General features: G+C 39.9%; 1 protein-coding gene and 1 long non-coding RNA gene across 4 annotated transcripts; one reads left to right on the top strand and one right to left on the bottom strand.

Moving 5' to 3' along the window:
- Nucleotides 1-528: 528 nt before the first annotated feature.
- On the bottom strand, nt 529-2,953 carry LOC105276399. 3 transcript variants are annotated; one of them, XR_003406670.1, is made up of 3 exons: nt 2,869-2,953; nt 1,509-2,329; nt 529-1,158 (listed from the first exon to the last, which is right to left on the bottom strand). It is a non-coding gene; the product is annotated as an uncharacterized LOC105276399 (long non-coding RNA). The 3 variants fall into 3 exon arrangements; XR_893397.3 differs by having other exon boundaries at nt 1,509-1,669; nt 1,737-2,894; XR_002193062.2 differs by having other exon boundaries at nt 1,509-2,894.
- Nucleotides 2,954-3,075: 122 nt separating this feature from the next.
- On the top strand, nt 3,076-15,746 carry LOC105276398. Its single transcript, XM_026970423.1, is given in 10 exon segments — nt 3,076-3,467; nt 3,884-4,109; nt 5,593-5,714; nt 6,001-6,373; nt 6,617-6,909; nt 7,013-7,275; nt 7,807-7,973; nt 10,598-10,763; nt 12,094-12,544; nt 12,669-15,746. Coding segments are annotated over 10 exon segments (4,923 nt in total). The 5' UTR covers nt 3,076-3,281; the 3' UTR covers nt 15,345-15,746.
- The last annotated feature ends 17 nt before the right edge of the window (nt 15,747-15,763 follow it).

Here is a 15,763-nt window from a genome sequence, read left to right as displayed (position 1 = left end):
CGGGTTTCGAGAGAACTTTTGCGGGCGCGCGTCGCATTAACGGAATAACGAAGTGCCGAGATAAGAGTTGGCGAAACGGAAGCGACGGCATTCGAAAAACAGTTTAGATAGACCGAAGTAGCAAGTTACTTGGACGGGAAATTACTTATTATATAATTGTAAGTCGGAAACTTGTTACAAGTTAACAAATGGTTCTGAATTAATCGGGATAAGTAATTGCACTGAAAATGCAATATAGTTCGGAGTTGCTACAGTGACAGGCGATAACGTAATTCACATCAAGATCACTCTATGACTGTAATTAATATCATTATTTGTGACCATTAACACGGTATCGTCGATCGCAAATTTGGAAACATATCGAATAACGGTAATATATATACATAGAATATATTTATACACTATTATGCGCTATTTCATTTTAATAGTCTCATGCATGCAGTTTCCCGCCATTCATGCTCGCTATGTTCGTATGACAATTATATTTCCAAAGAAATATTTTCCGAAATACATGCATAAGCTATTATACAATAAACCATTTACTTGCAACGCAATTTTGTAGCGACAAATAATTAATCAAACTTCAAATTGTTAACATAAAACTTTGTTATACATGCTCTAGAATCTCAAAAACATTCGCAGAGGTTTGTAGCCCAAACACTGAAGTGATTTTAATCGGAAGTGCATTATCATCTGTTGCTGCAACAGCTCCTAACGCAAACGGACTTTACGTGGGAAAGACTATCGGAACGTGAGTGCCCCTGGGGCACTTCGACCCCTTATTCCAACCCTGAAAATGCACGTTCCACTTGAAATCTCTTTTCCCTTCTCCCCCTGACGACCGTCGACCCGGCTTACGAGCGTCGCAATCAATGAAGCTACGATTCACCGAGCAGTAGCGTATCATCACAGAATTGGATGATTAAGGCGGTATCTCTGACGTAGTCAAAGCGGTACCGCGTTCTCTTCACGCAATGCTTCTTTCGTTACGTCAGAGATATCGCTTTTACAACGGTCGCGCGAATTGCTCGGGGAAAACCATTTGGAATGCATCAGGCGGTCAATTAATGTCAGCTGATGCGATTCTCTGATTGCGTCGTCTTGTTGAAATTTATCGTTCCTTGACGTGTCTGCGACTTTACAATTTCTGAATGCACTCTGCAATAAAATAAAAAATTTTATTATTATATAAATAGCACATATATATATATATATCAGTATATAAAAATTTAATGGATTAATATTATTTCTAGATTCAAGGGAACTTTTCCGTCAGAAGTTCATATGCTCTTGCGAATTAATTTGTATTGCAGTTAGCTTATATCTTGTGTTTTTAAATCTACTTTATCATTTCATTATTTTAATCTATAAAATGATTTTATTCGTGTTATTTTATTTATGCCTTTCCCTATTCTGCAAATAGTTAAATGGATTCGTTGAAAAAGTATCGTGAGTAAATAGTGAATCACGTGCATAACTTCATGCTAATAACGCGAATGTATAATTACCATATCTATCAAAGTATTCTGTGCGTCTCCGACCAGGTTAATGAATGCAATTTCACATCACGTTTTGTCTTGATTGTAATTGCATTCCTGATTACACGTCATTACAGCGCATTGCCTATCATTCTAGTTTTTATCGCGTCTTGGCAGAAAAATCAGTCAATCTATTTGAAATGGATAAAGTAAATATCGATTAAACGTAAAATGTAAATTTAACAATCAATTACGTACGACGATCTTTATTCATTTTTAAGTTTTGTTCTTTCTCCTTTTTTTCTCCGTTTTATTCTTGTTGCGGGATTCGATTACAACTCACTGGATTGATTTGTTCACTGATTTATTTTGACATTCATTGATTTGTTCTTGGTAAATACGTAGAAATAAAGAACGATTAATGAAATGGAAATGCGATATTTTGACATAACGAAAATCTAGACATTGAAACGAAAATAAATTAATTACCTTGTATGTTGCGATAGTTTAATAATATTGAGTGGAAAAATTGGATGAATCAGATAAGCTATCCTGAATATTATCAGACAATTGATCGCTCCGTCGTAGTAACAATTCGCCGACGTCGATACCGAAGCAATCGAGATACCGTTAACCCTTGTACTGGACTGTTTATAACTTTCAGTCAATGTTTTGGTGATGATATAATTGTGATAATACTTCGTGCTGGTCACGAGTTACTTGACATCATTTCTATATAATATGCCGCCGAGATAAACCGAGATAAGATTTGTTTCGTATTTTCTTATAGATGTGAGACATATCGAGCACAACACGCATATCTATTGCACACATTTAAACATTAAAGATGGCTGCAAAATAATGTATTATTCTCATTATCAGATTTGTTTGTTTCTTCCAACTATTGTTTTAAATTAAATTTAAAAAAGAATAAAAACAACTTGAGAAAACAAGCTTTGGATAAACAAAGCGATTTTATTTAATTAAAAGTGTTTTGCGACGTCACATTTTCGATAAGAATATTAAAGCTGTCGACGCATATAGATAATTAATTGATATCGTCACAAATTGGATGAATAGATAGAGATTGAAGAGTTTTAAAGATGAAGTATTAAAAGATTAATGTCATTCAAGTCGCATCTAATTAAAAATATTTTCTTAATCATCATCAAATCAATGATCACTCCTCGAGATGCACTTCTCGATTATCAAAATCGATTGATAATATCAGCATTATCGAAAGTCTCTTAGGATTCTGTTTACTCAACATGAAGATAGATAAAAATCTTATAAAAGACAAACGAAATCTCAATTCTGATAAATTCGTATTTAAAATTCTTTTATTACTGCTTTCAGGAAAGTTATTTTATATATAGTGATATAGCCTTACACTGTAATTCAATTATTCGTCTGACGATGTAGTAACACGAAGATTACTCCAGCCTTGAGTTTCGTCAGAAATTGGAAGACTGCAGTCACGATTCTCAGCACGCTCATTCATCCTCCCGTCCGCTTATATGCTGCACGGCGGAACGTTTTTTCGGCCGTGCGGCCAAGATTTAAGGATAAAAACGGAGACGGCCAGGAGAGGACTGGTTATTCCCACTTGACCGTGAGGTTCTCGAGGGACCAAAGCGATAAAACTTAAGTGGCGCGGGCTAAGGTCGTTACCACTGTCGTACGTATATGCGTAGCGTTCTCCAATCGCATCCTGCACTCGTCAGTAGATGATGACCACCCGGTGGCATCGCATCGTTCCTCGATCGTGCGCTTGAATCGTTCGCTCTCCCGAGTCTGGACGCGATGAACATGTGGAATCTCGCGGTCACCCTGGTCTTCGTGGTCGCCGTGCCCTGGCAGGTCACCTCGCTGCACTCGGACGCGGGTCCATGGGTCCAGGCGACGAAGGGCGAAGTCTGGCCCAGGCCGAATAAGCGATTGATCAAGGAAGACTTTTACTTGCTGCGACCCTCCAACTTCGACATGCGGGTGAGTTCTCGTATTGTCTCCTTTCATCGTTCTCTTTTTTTTCATATTTTAGATAATGAGCTTCATTCGAGAGAAGTCTAGATTCTTAGATGTAAGAAGAATAGATTCTTGTGTGATTGTTGTATTATATAAGGTTCTATGTGAAACTGTATTGCATTGTCTTAGGAAGAAGTAATGTGTATTCTTGTCACGTACTCGTCATTGTCATGCTATCGTGTCGTTTTCTTGATGATTATGAAATAAAAAGATTGCGCGTGCACGCGCGAGACGTTAATCGTCTCATCTCGAATCACGAGGCGGAGAGTTTAACACGAGAGAATGGATAATTTTAAAGGGAAAATTGAATGCGAAATATATTCAGTTTCAGTTTCAGTCTTGCGTATCGCATTGTATAATGAAAATTCTGATCTGTCAAGGTACACGGCGAGACTTGTGACATAGTGATCGAAGCGATAGAAAGGTACATGAGAATCATCTTGACTGAAGCTAGAATAGCGAGATTGGTTACCGAAGGGCAATCAAGGACACCCGTCCGAGAGGATCCTCACTTCAAAGGGATTCTTGAGGCCCTAAGCATCCGGCTTTTGCAGCCGTGCGAGCAAAACGGCGAGCATTGGCCGCACTTGAACATGAACGAATCCTGTAAGTTCGCAAGTTGCTACACAAAAATGAGTTGCTAATCAATCTTCTGTTTCATAAAAATTTGCATAATGGATTAATAATTATATTCATTAAGGAGACATTTCTTCCTTTTAAAACGTCATTTTATAGATAATTTTAGAAAATTCTTTTATGAACAATTATAAGATATAGAGTTTCGAATTTCTGTTTTCCGAATCGAGCGAAATAATGCAGCTAGAGCGAATTCGAACAAACGCACTACTCAGCAATCACTCATGATGTCATTTTTGAAAAGGTCTTTATAAAGACGCTTCTATACTATGTTTGTCAGACGGATTTGGACGTATATTATTCACAAATTCGAACCCGTGAGGTTTGCTTTTCGGCAGCTGGGCGACTTACTTGGCTATCTGAAAGGCGTTCGCTTGAATTCGTTCTTTCATTTCGCTCAATGTATCATTGTAGAAGCACATTTACAAAATTATATAATTTTAAAATATATTATAAAAAAATGAATAAATTTCTCTCTTTTCAAAATGGAAATATCTTCTTAAAGAAACGACGAGTAAATCCGATTATTTAATTATTTAGCTGATAGACTGAAAGATCCCATACTTTATTGTAAGTTTAATTAAGATTTACCATCGTAACTGAATGCATGTTTTCTGTGTTAACAAGCAAAATTGCCTCGTTATTATGCATAACATTAGAGATTAACATGTAATACAACAGTAAAGTAATTAAATGATGTTAATAAGCAACTATCTCGTAGTTTCGGATCTAGCATTCGTTTATTTGGGTCGATACTTGCGTACGCAGAACTTGAATTTTTACGGTATTGATGTTTTTCTTTTTATCACAATGCCAACCGGTTTAATATCGACTTGAAGACTAAAGCATTTTGCATTAAACGGTACATCGTTTGATGAATAAGTGATAAGAGAGTAACGAGTACAGCAGAATATATCATTAAATTGCAAAGCGCGCACACACATATATATGTTCATGCATTTTCATAATAAATGCAAAATTATAAGCTTCTATATAAAGAACGTGTTATTTACATGCAAAATAACACAGTTAATAACTTTTTCATTTTTGTTTTGTGATAATAAATATAATGAAACCTTTTGAGATCCTTAAAATTTCTCAATAGTTACGACCGCTCAACTGAAAGAATTATTACGATTGATTTAGTATGATTAAATAAAGGCGAAATGACGCATACGGATCGAACATGTGCAAGATATGTGAGCGAGTTGAGCGATGTAGCAGTAGCAGTGCAATCAATGAAATGATTGAAACGAAAACAGACAATAAAATAATTCTTTATAATCTGCTATTTGGTTTCTTATCTTGGAACTTGAAGCCAAATACCAAATACCGTGTAATCTGCGATAAGCAAACAGAATTTGAGCATGCGGCATCATTTTGTGATTTTACCTGCGTTCTTTTACATGAGATGAGTCGATTTACTTAACGATTGGTATCGCGCCTGTTGCAGATAAGCTCGAGATAAACGAGACATCACCGATCGCTGTTCTCTGGGCGGAATCCGTATGGGGAATCCTTCGAGGACTCGAAACCTTCTCGCAGATACTGGCACCGTCCGGCGATGGGCCGAGCGTAAATATATGAATATTCGTACTTCCTTATCACAAACAAGAAAATCTTTACGCAAAATGTCAAAATATTCGAGACCCAACATCTAAAGAAAAATGCCGATGCTTCGTCGGCGCATCATTGATCCTCACAACGTCCACATTAACATTGCGCGTTGCTTCCTTCAGCTTAAATTGCAGAAAACTGTTTTGTCTGAAAAAACATAAATATTCAGTTATCGAACTTTCGTTTCACAAATATTGCAATCTTTTCGTATAAGCAAACTTTGAAATTTCATCATGTGTTGCAGTTGAAAGTACAATGCCAGACTATCGAGGATAAACCGAAACTGGCGCATCGCGGCCTCCTGTTGGATACCTCTCGCCATTATCTGCCGCTATCCGACATCCTGCTGACGTTGGACGCGATGTCGTACAACAAGCTGAACGTTTTTCACTGGCACATCGTCGACGACAACAGCTTCCCCTATCAAAGTACCAGGTATCCTGACCTGTCCGCCAAAGGTGCTTACCATTCCTCGATGATCTACACGCCCAACGACGTGCAGCAAGTCGTCGATTACGCGAGATTACGAGGGATCCGAGTGATGCCGGAGTTTGACACACCCGGGCACACCAGGTCATGGGGTCAGGCCTATCCGGACTTGTTGACCACGTGCTATGGTGAGTAAAAGAACGATGTATTCTCCTTCGCTTACGACGCTTGCGATAGTCTGAAATATAATAGTCTGATAGTTGAAATGCTGAAAGACAAGAATGAAGATCCACGCGTTTCTTGCATATTTTATTTATAATGTTATTCCGTTACGTTTGATCTGTTAACTAAGCAAGATAGATGAAGCGATCATTAGTTCCCGTTAAAGTTTCCGCGGCGACGAGTTATGTAAATTAACTCGCATTTTTCAGACACTTCCGGAAAACCGAACGGTAAACTAGGCCCCATGAACCCGACGAATCCGACGCTGTACGAGTTCGTGCGGAACCTGTTCTCGGAGATCGTGCAAGTGTTCCCGGATCAATATCTCCACCTGGGTGGCGACGAGGTACCTTTCGATTGTTGGGCCAGCAATCCTGAAATTCTCGAGTACATGAAAGCGAATAACATGGTCGGAAGATTCGAGCTGCTGGAGAACGAGTACATAGGCAAAGTGCTCACGATCAGTGATATGCTGGAGGCCAGCACGATCGTATGGCAAGAGGTGAGTCCTCTATCTCTCTTACTTTCTTCTCTTACCTTTCCCACTTTGTTAATTGCATTTTTATTATACAGGAATAAATGTATTTAAATTATGCTATCCGTAGGTCTTTGATAACGGCGTCGTGCTGCCCGCGAGCACTGTGGTCCACGTTTGGAAGCTGCCAAATTGGCAGAAGGAGTTGGAGAGGGCGACGACGGCGGGACATCCGGTCTTATTGTCCTCCTGCTGGTACCTGGATCACATTGCCGGCGGTGGTGATTGGGAAAAGTATTACAACTGCGATCCCTTCGACTTCGACAATGCAGCTAACGCCACGCACTTGATGCTCGGCGGCGAGACATGCATGTGGTCGGAGTTTGTGGACAAGTGAGTGTGTTTCCTTTTCCAATCCGAATCATGTTGGCGAATCATATCGACGAAAAAAGGTTTAGATTAGAGTAAAACATTTCCCGTGCAGAAAATTGTTGGGGCCTAATAAGAAAGTAAAGGCCCCTATAAGGAATAAATAGGGATGTCCTAAAAAGGGATGCCCTATCATTGCCACATCGTGGCCCGATAGGACAGATGATTAAAACAATATTTTTTATTATTTCCTTATAAGGTCCCGAAAAAATATTTGTTACATGCCATTTTAGGGCCATATTAATATTGAGGAAATTAATCGGGACTTTTTAAGACCCTATTAATTTTTCTACACGGGTTCGTACATCCACTATGAATAAATATTTCAATATACTTTCTAATTATATTTATTCATAGTGGAGAAGAAACTCTCTGAGCCACTTGTCAAGAGAACCTTACATTGATATCTACTTTTTGGTAGCATTGAAAGAATCGCGGTAACTCGATCAGCTTTGTTAGCAGGCAAAAAACAATTCTGCATTACTTTACTTTCAGGAACAATGTTCATCCGAGGATCTGGCCACGCGCCAGCGCAGCAGCGGAACGTTTGTGGAGCTTCAGCAAGCAGGAAAACAGCGTGGCGGCTGAACGTCTGGAGGAGCACACTTGCCGTATGAACAGACGCGGAATTCCAGCTCAGCCGCCGAATGGGGCTGGATTCTGCGTGGCGTAGCTGACTCGTTGCCGATTAATAGACGTACTTGTTTTATACTTGTTTAAATTGTGTATTATCCTCGCATACCGAGCATGAGAAACACAAGCGAGTTGTCATCTTACACACTCAATGCTGTCACATAAACACGGATCGTAATAAATATATGAGAAGCTCGCACAAGCTCGTAAAGACAAAATAGATGGCTGTAGCAACGACTTAGTAATTCTTTTCCTTTAAGTTCCTGTTTAGATTTGAAGTATTGGCAGAGAACTCTAGGCAATATGCCAAATAACAATATAAGTATCTCAGAACTCCTCGGAAAAAGAAAACATTTCTAAGAGCTAGACCTTTTTCATTTCTGGATTTCGAGTATTTTCAATAACAGAGAACTCTAGGCAATATAAAAAATAACAATATAAGTATCTCAGAACTCCTCGGAAAAAGAAAACATTTCTAAGAGCTAGACCTTTTTCATTTCTGGATTTCGAGTATTTTCAATAACAGAGAACTCTAGGCAATATAAAAAATAACAATATAAGTATCTCAGAACTACTCGGAAAAAGAAAAAATTTCTAACGGCCAGAACTTTTTCATTTCTGGATTTCGAGTATTTTCAATAATAGAGAACTTTAGGCAGTATAAAAAATAACAATATAAATATCTCAGAACTACTCGGAAAAAGAAAAAATTTCTAACGGCAAGAACTTTTTCATTTCTGGATTTCGAGTATTTTCAATAATAGAGAACTTTAGGCAGTATAAAAAATAACAATATAAATATCTCAGAACTCCTCGGAAAAAGAAAAAATTTCTAAGGGTTAGAACTTTTTTATTTCTGCGTTTACAGTATTTTCAAGAGCAGAGAACTCTAGGCAATATGCCAATTAACAATATAAATATCTCAGAACTACTCGGTTAAAGAAAAAATTTCTAAGCGATTGACCTTTTTCATTTCTGCGTTTACAGTATTTGCAATAGCAGAAAACTCTAGGCAATATGCCAATTAACAATATAAATATTCTTCATAAATAAACGTTTAATTATTATAATGTGCTCTTAACAGGGGAAAGATTAGAGATGGTAGCTTTAATCACTTATTTCGGATATAACTGTGAGATATTTTTAAACCGATTCTGCGCTTATTTATTATTTTTTCCCGATAGGATCGTGTATGAAATAGTTTACATGCTACAATGAATACAGCTGCGTGTTAAATTAAGAATTACATAAATTTATGAGTTTTAGCCGGTGCATATCATTTCAAGAATTCTCGTAAGCGATAGATAATATTACTCAAAGTTGGTGCTTTTATTGCAAAACTGCGCTTTCTAAATCAGCAGCAATCGATTCATGTAAAAATAAAGAAGAACCGGGAATTGCCATATGTGCCTCTCCCGCGCAAAATGTAGTCCTCGAGAAAGCTGACAACCGATTTGTTTACGGTCACTAAGGTTACCACCAAATAATCTTTGATCGGCTTATTTGTATTCACGGTCATGGAAGACCTATCTTAAATTAAATTCCGAAGTGTCTCTTGTCAGCAATTAGCAAAATTGAAAGTAATTATGAATGTTTTTCGCAATAACGGAATCGATTGTTTTTCGCTGAATCGACTATTATTGATATTTTGACTTTGACTTTCTTCTACACAAATCATTTTTGTACACAAAGACGTCATTACTCTTTAACATTATCTACAGTGTATTTCTAGTCGCGTTGCATCATGTCAGGGTAAGTTTTACTGGATTCACATTATTCTAATGAGAAAACACGCTAACGCAAATCTCAAATTTCCGATTTTTCATAAATAAACTTCTATATAATCAGATCATCAATTTAGAACACACACACTCACACAGCGTGAAATATTCTTTATTTAATGTAAATAATACAATTATTGTACATTTTTTAAATTCGTTTGTTTATAATTAGTTTTATATTAAACCAAATATTATAATTTTTATTTAGTAATTTCTACAACTATGCCCCAGTTCCCAATAATTATCTGTGTCTGTTTAATAATCTGCATAATTCCTAAGTTGTTGCAGAAGTAATAACGTTTCGCGTCAGCTTCCATTCTGTGTACCACCATGTTCACCACCTCCGTGCCCTATAATTTGTTGCACTCCACCTGTGAGCTACCCCTGCATGCCTAACGTGCGACGTGTCCCATGCAGGACACTTTCTCCGCCGCGAGCTGCACCAAAACCAATCAAGGCAGTAGTATGTTTGCTGTACACAAAGTATCAATTTCTATTATCTAAGTGCTTCATCGTAATGGCATCTTAAGTGGCAACGTGGAAAATGATTCAACATGTACTTTATTTTCAAATTGCTCATGCGAGATAAGATAACATTTATTCTTTAAAGATGTAACAGATCAATTTATATAAATAGCAGATTTATATCAATTTTATTATAGAATTTCTCCACAATATTCTAATCTCGAGAGAACTAGTTGCGCAGTAATTTTCTTACCTAAAATACATAATATATGCAATAAAAAATACATAAGACGAGACTGCGATAAAAATTATCTGCTCGATACTGACAGGGTAACTCCGCGGTAACATCGCTGCTTTATTAGCAATAAAAGAAAAAAATTGTTTTAAGAAAGAATTTTTTGTCGAAGGTTTATCTACCCATCTGTCCACGCTGCCCGACGCCACCCTGTCCACCGAAAATGGAAGTGACATATTTGCCGTGCCCGCCACCTCCTCCTCCTCCAGTTAGCTGCTTTTACGTTCAGCCTACGAATTGCGCTCCCTGCGTGCTCTGTCCACCACCGACACCCCCGCGTGACCTACCCTGCAAGCCACTGTGCCGTCAGTTTATTATCATACTTTCTGTTATGAGGATTTGTTGCCGAGATTAATGTGAGTTTCTCGTTCTGCAGTACCTTGTCCGCCCTGCTAGGAGAGAGTACTCTAATTGACGACCGGCTGGTAATTATGTAACTACACGCAAAGGCCGCGCTAGGAGTTTATGTGAGTAAGTAAGGCGGAAAATATTTGTTGAGTAAAAGTCACTTTTTGAATCACGCAGTTAAACTTATATGAAATTCCGACGTCAATAAAGTAAATATAGTTGAGATTCTTTATGCAATACATATAAAAATGACATATAATTCATGCGATTACTTATATTGCGTTTTTATTTATTTGTTGAGCAAATGCAACGTTTTATTATTTTTGAGTAATAATTTATAATGTAACATTTCGTTGCTTTACAGAGAACGAAACGAGTAATTCAAGAAACACTTGATGGTAAATAAAAAGAAGATTGATTTAAGAAAATATCTCGAAGAAGATAACTTTAATTATCAGTTTGTTGATAATTGAAAGAGAGCAACTTCAATCGAGCAGATTCAACTGATATCCACAAAATAAATAACTGATATCAATCTCTATTCATGCTCTGTCTACACTGGAGGATGATCCTATTTGTGGCTCATCCGATGCCTTGTCTATACTGGAGGATGATCAACCAACCTGTGTAGACAGAGCATTATTCTCTAAGAGTCTAAGTAATATAGAAACATGTTCTTAACTTAACTTAAGTGGATTGTTGACTCGACTTGTAATATTTTTCTAAATTTATCTTGTAACTCTGTTTAGTGATGACAAATTTAATATTGTTATTCTAGATTACTATAAAGTATTATATTGCTGATGTCCCATCGTCCATATAAATTGACATATAAAAGATATATAAAAGTTAATAAAACTTATTATGAAATTATCAATTTTATATTTGTGTGTTTATTATTAACACTTTTTACCACTCATAAGTTTTATAGGATCTAATTTTATGCCGTTTCTATCTTTTTATTATTTCTACATAAATATTCCATGAAGTGCGTAACTATTATAATTTCAGTAAATTTCATGTCCATGTAGCCATGACAACTATCTGTTTTCTTCAAACGTCAAAACTCGCGATCTCCTTTCGGCGGTAGCACAAAATCTGATTTGAGAATTCCTTCACCAAGTTATACAATCTTCTGACGGCAAGTGTCACGCTACACAAATTTACCCAAGCAAAATTTACGATAATGAAAACTAGGTAAGCTTCTGGAAATTGTATATCAAGTCGTCCAATTGTGAATCTCGAAAAATCTTTTCTCAGGAAAATCTCATTCGAGAGGAATCGTAAATATAAGGGATCATCAGACATTTGACTACTACGGCAAGTCTGCGAAGTACGAGCCGTCAAAAACGATCCACGAAGTCGCCGTTCATAGAATTCGCACAAGTCGGACTTGTTGCATAATCCCGTTGAAAACGATCGGACAATGCTGCCGGATGAGATGCAACCCCCGAAAACCAAGTTTCTTCCTCAGGATAGATCAAAGGAGGCACGTTCGACTTCCTCGTCACGACTCAAAAGCTTCCCTGCCGAAAAGATCAGGAAATTAGACAATTCACCAATGTTCTCGCCCGAATCTGTCGGCGCTTTACTCGTGCAACAAGATCCTCGGGAAACCAAAAACTTCTTCGCCAGCTCGGTTGCCAGAAGCAACAACGGTCACGGCGATGCAATCTCTGCTCAATTCTCGTCGTTTTACCAGCAGCCAAAGGTTTAAATTTTAACGAGCCCTGATTTTCTAATTCTAATTATAATTTAATTGATAAATTCTAATTTAATTGATAAGTATTTTATCAAATAGAATGATTTTGATTAACATGATATCACATTTCCAGTTGAAAAGTACATCTAGCCCAAGTCAGCAACAGATTGCAGCTAATCATCAGCAAATCAGTCAAGCAAATCCGCAATCAGAAAGCCTGCTGACTCGTCGAATCACGTCCCCGGAAAGACAGGCGCATCGTCCTTTCGTGCCAACCGCTTTTCAAGGATCGGTCATTCGCGATCGATCACCACGAAATTCGGCCATCATGAATCAGCCAAAGATTATTCAAAGCCCTTCAACTCAGGTCGCGCCATCGCAAATGCAACAATTCTCAAACGATCCGCGCGCAGTCGTGGACGAAAATCGTGACGGAACTTCCGCTTTCGATGCATGCGAGAAACAACCGGTTGGCGGCCGGAATGCGGTCAATCACAGACAAATGGTCATGCAGCTGCAGGAACAGAGGCAAGCGCCGGATTCGCGAGATATGAACGCACCATCGAATGTCCGATCTGCGAGTAACTGTCATCATATGCAGCCGCACGACACGTTCCAGCAAAATCCTCGTCGAGTTTATCAGCAGATGCAGCGGAGCGTGTATCATCCGCAAACGTTGCAGCAACCATACAGTCAACCGCAATCGTCACAGCAGCAGCAAACGCACGATGCTCCGGGAGCACTCTGCGCTCATTACGTCAATCGGCAATTGTCAGCCGCGCGAGTTTGCGGACAAGGGATGACGTCGCCGCAGGACATGACAGTGAGCCAGATGAAGCTGATGCGGCACAGTCTGCCGACGCATCAGCAGAGTTTCGGGTATCCCGTCAATCTCCAAGCCGCGTGGCCGCAAAACGATCGATGGATGCAGACGACGAGCCAGAGTCGGCAAGTTCCGCTTCAGCAGCCGTCGTCGCCATCATCATCGCAGTGCCAGTGTTATCGCCAAGTGCAGGCTGCGTCGAGCGCCAACTTCGATCAGCAGAGTTTTAGGAATCAGGATCGGTCCAACTCGCCGCGGAATCGCAGATCTACCAGTCAGCAGTCGGTCGTAGCAGCACAGAATCGACAAGACGCTGGTAAAACGATAGTGAGGTTCACGCCCGACATGATACGTGATCAGGAGTTGCTGATCGCCACGCTGAAGCAGCAGTGTGTGCCCGATGATATAATACACCGCCAGTTCGACGCGTTATTGAACGAGCAACGCCGGCATCTGGCTTATATCGCGCAGATTCAAGCGATCCCACAAGCGGAAGACGCAGATCTGGAGATCAGAAGATTAGATCAATCCGCGCGAGGAAGAGAGAGAGACGAGAAACCGGAATGGATGGTGCATATCACACCCCCCCGAATATCGTACTACGAAATAGAGATGATGAGAGCGCAGCAAAAGGCCTTGAAGAAACAATGCACGATGGGTGATCAACCGCTGGAAGAAATCGGTAGCACGCATGTCCAGCAACAGAATTATCGTCCGCCGAAGCAGGAACAGATGACCAATCAAGTTGTGCCACTTAAGCAAATGCACTTTCAGACAAATCCTTATCAACAGCAGATGGCTGCTTGGTCGCGCAAAGGCGCGGTCTGTTGTCCTCATGGTCATCAGCAGAACGTGCCGAACAGCTTATATTGTCAGCCGAGTCTACCGTTAAACGTTCCACATTCATGTAATATGCCTCATAATCCATATTACCATTCCGAGCAACAAAAGACCTGGTCTGAGCAGCACGATCCAAACTCCTTAAAATCGATGAACGATCAAAGAGTCTTCATCGAGCCCGCACGTTTCTGCGAGCAGAGGCAGGTCGAACCTTCCAGCTTGCTGAAGATGCGAGTGTACAAGGAGATGATCCGTCCCCAGAGGCGCAACGACGGTCTGCAGGATCCGGAGACTATCCAGAAAGCGCTGAAGGCGCTGAAAGACCCGACGAGCAGACGCGGACTTGAATATCTTGCGAATCTGACCAAGAGGAAGCCTACGGTGAAACTGAATGGCACGCAGGATCCTGGAGAGATCCCGGACGAACTGCGATCGCGACTGCCCGCGACTTCCGTCCAAATTCAGAAGAGGGCCTACGCGAACGGACTGGAGAACAGAAGAAATCCTAACAATCCTCCGCCACGGATGCTACGGCCTAAGAGAGTCGATGAGTCCATGATGCCAGAGTACCCACGGCAACGGAAGAACGCGGGGACGCGTTACAGCGTGCAAGCCGAGAGGGAGAACGGCACCGCCGCAACCTCGCAGCAGCAAGATCACGCCAGGGTGGTTTCCTGTATGCAGGGTGCGCAATCGATCCCTTGCGGCTTGCCAAACGCGTCCGCAGCGCAAGATCCCTGCGGCAGCCACCTCACGATGATGAGCCAGTGTGGTGGTGCTCCACTTCAGCACCGTTACCAATTGCAGCGGCGATATTATCTTAACGAACATAACTCAGTAGACCGCGATGGCGGCCAGGGTGATGTTGCGAGTACGCAACGATTAGATGCACCAGGCATGACGAGGATCGGTCGTGCCGGTGGTGATACCACGGTGGAGAACTTGAATGCTGAAGAGACGACGAAGCATATGAGTATAGCGGAAACGATGCGAGGAACGAACGGTCAGCCGGAAGTCCGCGAGACGAGGACTATCGGAGGTGTCACATATCTACCCCGGAAGCCCGATTACGCTTGCGACAATCTCATTGTTTCGCCGAATCAGTTGATCGCGAGCGGACACTTGCAACCTCCAAGAATACTTTAATGGGATCCATTTTTTGTTTGCAGAATTTGACGTAGCCACTGTGTATTACATCATTTTCAGTTTTTCATTTTTCATGGAGAAAGTGAGGATTGGAATCTTGAAAATCAAGTGTTATGTTTTTGTATAATCTAACTGCAAATTAGATAAGTAACAGCGTGATTTAATTAATTCGTTATACAGTAAGATATATTTTAATGGGTGTGGTGTTCTTTTTTTATGTCATTGTGTAGGTGTATCCTGCATCTCTGACGCGTTTATTCTTTGATTTTATTTTTGTTATACATGTTTTTTTCAGGGATTTTGGTTTTCGATGTTGCATTGTGTACCAAACACAAAGCACTAAAATGTCCACGTTTTTTAAAATGTTTTCGAAAAAGATATAATAAATATGTAAAATATCAAGATTTTCACGATTTATT

Source organism: Ooceraea biroi, chromosome 6 (assembly GCF_003672135.1).
Source record: "Ooceraea biroi isolate clonal line C1 chromosome 6, Obir_v5.4, whole genome shotgun sequence".
In the NCBI taxonomy this organism is placed as follows: domain Eukaryota; kingdom Metazoa; phylum Arthropoda; class Insecta; order Hymenoptera; family Formicidae; genus Ooceraea; species Ooceraea biroi.
Note: the sequence above shows the minus strand (reverse complement) of the source record. Positions and strands in the feature narration are given on the sequence as shown.